Source organism: Scleropages formosus, chromosome 1, assembly GCF_900964775.1.
Source record: "Scleropages formosus chromosome 1, fSclFor1.1, whole genome shotgun sequence".
In the NCBI taxonomy this organism is placed as follows: domain Eukaryota; kingdom Metazoa; phylum Chordata; class Actinopteri; order Osteoglossiformes; family Osteoglossidae; genus Scleropages; species Scleropages formosus.
The window spans coordinates 29572591-29578516 of NC_041806.1; the positions used below are offsets into that span (position 1 = coordinate 29572591).

The window sequence follows — 5926 nt, forward strand, 5'->3', positions numbered from 1 at the left end:
ATTAACTAACGCAATGTATACGGACCCACAACGAACTGCAGCAACAATCTGAAATGCAAATATAATGCACAATGAGACAGACAGCACAGATCACGGACATTACTGACATGTGGTGCTGGAGTAGTCTATTTGCAACATACCGCTGTATGAACCAATATACAAGTAGCTGCAATTCTTAATTGTTTTTAAACTATTAAACAGATAACATGCACGTACACATTTATTGAGCATTTAAGAGATCTTTTTATTCCTCATTTTACTTAGCTGCAGTTTGAAGACTTTAAATTCATTTTTTATTTTAGGTTATTATTTCCTGGAATACATAAGAAAGGTATTTATTTCCAAATGATAAAAAAGTCATAAAACAAACTATACTGGTGATCACGAGAAAATTAAATGTGTAATAACACCTTGCAAATTGCAGTTGCCACTAAAAAGTAAGGTGTGTGATATAGATTTCATTACAAGTTTTCATGAAGCCAAAAATTCTGGGATATAAAAAACCGGATCAGATAATCCTTCATATTTAGCTTGTGAAGAATACCCATTTTCAAATGTTTACTTTTTCTGAATTTATAGTTTTGACAGACCGAAATGCTGTGTTTCAGATATTGCTATTATCTTTGGTATTCCATTGTAGTCACAAGCCTCTACAAAATCTTCTGTGGAAATAATATTACTGAGGCTGGTTAATTCACTGGGCTGTTGGATCAGTGATCTTCCCCATGAAGAGAATGCTTTTTGTGCTTTCCTCCAAGATAAATATAAAGAAGGGGCGGTTTATGTGTACAGCGTCAGGAGTTGACATAGGCATGATCTCGACAGTGGTGACGCCCGCTGCCTCAGTTCCTTTCTCATCCACGCTGAGGACAGCTTTGTGAGCAACCTAGAACACAAGCACAATGACTTTTTTTTTTTTTTAAGAAACACCTCCTACATGGCCATCTATGCACTAATAAGGTAGTTCAAAGGGCAGTTCATTCTTCTCCTGTTTTACAAGGACAAAACAAGACATTTGAGGATTTTGTTCTGGATCACATTTTTAAGCTTAGGTTTAAATCATACCTTGGAAACCTTCAGGCCAACCTCCTCTGAGATCCCTGACAAGTCTGCCTCATCATCAAAAACACTGACCAGTCCCATCTCCTTTAAGGTGTCAGTCAGGGTATATGACACGGAAGCAGAGAATTTTGGAATGCTGAGCTCCACATTGCTGAAAGATAGGATTTTTCAAAAAAAGCAGTGACCAATGAAGCATACATTTACCTTTATTCTTCAGTTTGTCAATGACTAAAAAGCTAAGGCATTACTCTGGAGTGCAAATGGAAAGTATTTATCTGAATGATATAACTAAATGGTAAAAAATTAAAAAGATATACCTCCTAAACAGAGAATCATGCCAGTGTTTGATGTAATCTTTGTTGATTACACTCTCCACCTTCTTCATTTGCCCTTCATCTGGCAGGACAACCATCATTGAGGCATTTCCTTGGTATGGAATCATCAATACAGTTGTCTTGTTAGTGATATCATAATAGTAGTCATAGCGTCCAGTCCTTTTCATCATATCAACGGAAACCTTGGTTGTCTCATCTACATGAAAGTCAGCTTTTTCAGTGAGGCTTGCCTCAAAGGGTTTTTCCCATTTTCCTAGAAAAATCAGAAATGAGATATCCATGTTAAGGCATGTTTGACTTTTTTCTCTAAATTAAATACGAAGAGTGTTGCTTAGTTCTTATTCTATTTCTTTTTTCTGATAAATCTGCTGAAGAAAAATTCTATGACCTTTTTAACATTTAAAACAACTGTAACATACCCCTGAAGTAGATGTAGTTGATAAGCATCATGACAGTGTTCTTATCTAAGTCACTGATCATATCTGTGATCTTATCATGAGTTTTCTTGGCAATGTACTGGTTGATATTTTTAGCTGCCTCATCAGGCATGTTGAAGTCAACTGTGAAACCTTCTGCATCAAAGTAGTGTTTGGCATCCTCCACAAACTTGTGTTTCGGCTTGAATTTCTCTTGTAAGACCATTGCGTTGCCAGTGTCCAATTGCAGTGCACTCTGGGAGTGTCCCAAAGAGTGGAATATATGCTCATAGGCATCATTCACATCGGCAGGGACAATCTCACTATAACCAAGCGTCTTGAACAGCTCTTGGTGAGTGGCACCTTTGGCACCCAAGGCTACCATGGACAAGGCACTAGAGATACTCAGAGGTGAGAAAAAGATGTTCTTGGCCTGGGTATCTTCCTGGCTACTCAGTTGTTTGTACAAGGCAAAGGCAAAGTCGGCATTGTGTGAAGCAAGTGCAGAGACAGGTTTGTCCTCTGCTAAGTTGTGAGGGTGAGGATGATCTTTGTCATGGTGAAGATGGTCCATGTGTTCTTTGGTTAGGCCAGAAGGATCTCCATCATGAGATGCAGGGGAGGCACACACCCCAGCAAGAACTATGGAGGCTATCACACAAAGGAAACTCTTCATTTTCTTTTCTAAAAGGAAAAAATATATAAATGTACTTGTACTATATTAGAAAACCTGTAACTTGTATTAATCTGTCATTCTCTAATTACTGCAAGTCCAGGCAACAAAATTTTGCATTGATCATCATGTGAAACCAGAGACAGAAAACAGAAAATATTGTAGAAAGATCACGGCATTGTCATTGTGCTAATATACATGCTACGTTACTGCTAACTGTAGGTAAACCAAGAGTAAGTATCTGCTAAATAAAGAAATGTAAATGTAATAAAGAAAATGTGGAAAGAAACTGCTAGTTCTAGCTGGTCACTTAACTACTTCAGTGATTTTCTGATATTTACACAGCAAATATATATCTGTGGCACTGTTACGCTGAACATTGGTGGTGGTAGGAATTTAGAACAACAGGTTTCTCTTGTATAACAAGAGACTCCTTCTTTCCTTGGGTTGCAAGGTACTGGCATTCCAAAAGTGCATTTCTGGGTGCAAAAATGACAAAAACAAAACATCTTTCTCAAGGAACAGGTCAGTCTATTGCTCTTTTGCAAAATGAAGGTCATTCATTACACCTACAAAGGTTTCTATACCATTAAGAGCGTTGCCATTACAGTCTACCATTAGGACACCAGAGTAATGGCTGATGAAAAATGGAACTTTGCAGTCATATGTGAATAAGAAATTTTAAATTCATTTCAAGCAGTAATAGCCATTAGCAATGATGTCTTGGCTATATTTTTAAATTTTTGATTAACAATTCTAAACCATGATTTCTGGGTGATTCCCACATTTTGAACACTAATGTATATAGTATAAAATGTGTAACATATCTATATTTTTCCTCAGTTTGAACATTTGTTTGTAAAACATTTAAATTAATACATTTTCATGATTGGTTATAAAATATGTCAGAACTGGTATTCTGCTTACCACGGCAGTGTCTTCCCTGTGGGAGATCGATTTTCAAGCTGGCCGCCCTTTTATACATATCCCAAAGCAAAGATACACTGCAACTTCACCCTCACCCACACACATACACCCTTTGTCAACAAAGATTAACCTGACGCAGACCTGTGTAGCCCCATGTCTGTGATTTTGTCCTTTTCCAAAGTGAGTAAAAACATGCTTCAGACTTGGTGAATTAATGGTATGAATCTCTAAGTCAGTTTTAAGTTTAAGTATAAATAAATTTAAACTTCATATCCGTTTGGTCGCATAAATCGTGCAATAACCAGTCATGCTGTGTGCAACCTTTTGCAAATGTGATTGGAGTAACTGCATAACCCTGCAAGACATCAGATTTTTTGTGTTTGTTCGGTCATCCATTTGATTTAATAGTGAAATTAAACAATTCAGAGTTTTTAAAGCATATGTTTCTGCTGCTGTTAGAGGGCCTATGGTGTGTACATTTAGTTTTGGGTTGTAGCCCACTAGAGAGATCACACCAGGCCATCTTGGCAAGGTTAATGTTACATCATCAGCTGAGAATAGAGGGGGTGGTGGAACAGCAGTGACAATAAACTGTTATGATGGAATAGAAATGGTTTCTGAAAGCATTTATGTAATTCTGTGCTATTTTCACACTGGCATTCTCAAAGTGTAATCAATGCACAGCATAAATATGCCAACAATACAGCTGCAAATTTTTACACAGTGTAGGTCTGTTTTGTCAGGCATTAAGTAGAATTAAACTTGCCATAAGGTGGGTAGAAATAGGTCGCAGTGTTTGAACGAGAACAAATAACAGCTAAAAAATGTAAAATATTGCAGTCAAAATATTTAAACATGTATCTTTTATTCCCTATGCAAGACTAGACATACACATATGGAAAAAGGTCACTTTTAATTGTTAAAAATCCACAACTTTTCTCATGCACACAACTAAAAATCAGTCCAAATATGCAATACCTCTGATGGTGGGAGTAGGTTCAAAAAGGCAAGAGTTTCCCCATTTCAAAGATGTGTAAACAAGTTCTGTACGAGAAACAAGGAATCAATTTTTGCACTTTGGAATCAAATACTGTCATATAGTGTAAATGTAAATATTTGCTGAGGTCAATGTTGCTTAACGCTTTAACTTTTTGTATATATTGTAATTATGCATTCATGCAATTAAAATATTTAAAAAGCTTGTTCTCCTAATTTCAAATCTGTGAGACATTATGACAAAAAATGTGAAACATCTGTACGTGCATTTAAAAATTTTGGAACAATTATTAGACAACCTAATTTCAAACAAAACTTAAAATGATTTATATTTCATAATTGTCATTTTTATTCTTCATGTTTAACAGAATTAGTTATATTAATAGTTTTTTCAGGCTCATGCATTTTAATAAAATCATAAGAAAATAACTACCATGGGTTGTCATCCTCTTTTTCCATGCAATACCTTTGCCTGTGACTTTGAGTTGATGCACAGTTGTTACCTGCACTTTAAGTAAATAATATACAACTTACATTGTTTTTTAAAATTTTTTAGAATTACTGTTTTATTTCTTCTCATTATGCTTGTATTGCCAGGGGGTGTGGTGGGACAGTGGGCCCCGCCCAGGCACATGCCACCCCACAGGATCTGGGTGGTGCAGTGGGTTTGGCCGGGTCCTGCTCTCTGGGGTCCAAGTCCTGCTTAAGGCACCTTGTGGTGAACTGGTGTCCTGTCCTGGGTGTGCCCCCTCCCCGTCCAGCCTTGCGCCCTGTGTTACCGGGTTAGGCTCCGGCTTGCCGTGACCCCGCTTGAGGCAAGCGGTTTCTGTGTGTGTAACCAGTATACATTTCATGAGTAGCTGCAAGTTGATAAAAGTTTATCCATTATTGTACTATTTCTAAATACAAGATTATAAACACTTACCTCACATAGCATGTGGCATAAAGGTCTATCCACAATTCATCAGTTTCTAATGACCAGTTGCTGATTACAGTCAGTTGTTTGAATACAATGATGCTTGATTTACGCCAGCCCTCTCCAATATAGTTTTCAACTACGCATACCCTTACCAGCAAAAGTCAAGTTGGAAAAACAAAGACCGATTTAGGTTCCATGAACATTTCTGAAGACCTCAGGAGAAAAGCTGCTAAAGCCTGTCAGTCTGGATAGAATTACAATTTTTCCCTAAGTTCTGAACCTCGGTCAAACTGGGAGCAGGGTCAAAGTATCAAAGTGATCAAGTTTAGAATAGTGGTGAATCTACCTAGGAGTGTCCACCCTGCCAAAATTTTCAGAAATTAGCAGAGAGAGTGTACCTTGAGTCACAATGCGACTTCCAGTCTGAACGTTCCATGATCGACATGATCTTTTCCCTAAAACAGCTGTAGGAGAAGTACAGAGAACAGAGGATGCCACTGTATGTTGCCTTCATTGACCTGACCAAGGCCTTTGATCTTGTCAGTCACGATAGTCTGTTCATGATCCTGTGCAAAATTGGATGCCCTCCCAAGCTCCT

The 5926-nt window shown here is 37.6% G+C and overlaps 1 protein-coding gene across 1 annotated transcript; it reads right to left on the bottom strand.

Annotated features, from left to right (window-relative positions):
• Positions 1 to 223: 223 nt before the first annotated feature.
• On the bottom strand, positions 224 to 3503 carry LOC108923978 (alpha-1-antitrypsin homolog). The gene is made up of 5 exons (XM_018735054.1): positions 3414 to 3503; positions 1817 to 2497; positions 1380 to 1650; positions 1066 to 1213; positions 224 to 886 (listed from the first exon to the last, which is right to left on the bottom strand). Exons 1-5 carry the CDS (start codon positions 3469 to 3471, stop codon positions 695 to 697), a joined length of 1350 nt encoding a protein of 449 aa, XP_018590570.1. The 5' UTR covers positions 3472 to 3503; the 3' UTR covers positions 224 to 694.
• Positions 3504 to 5926: the final 2423 nt, after the last annotated feature.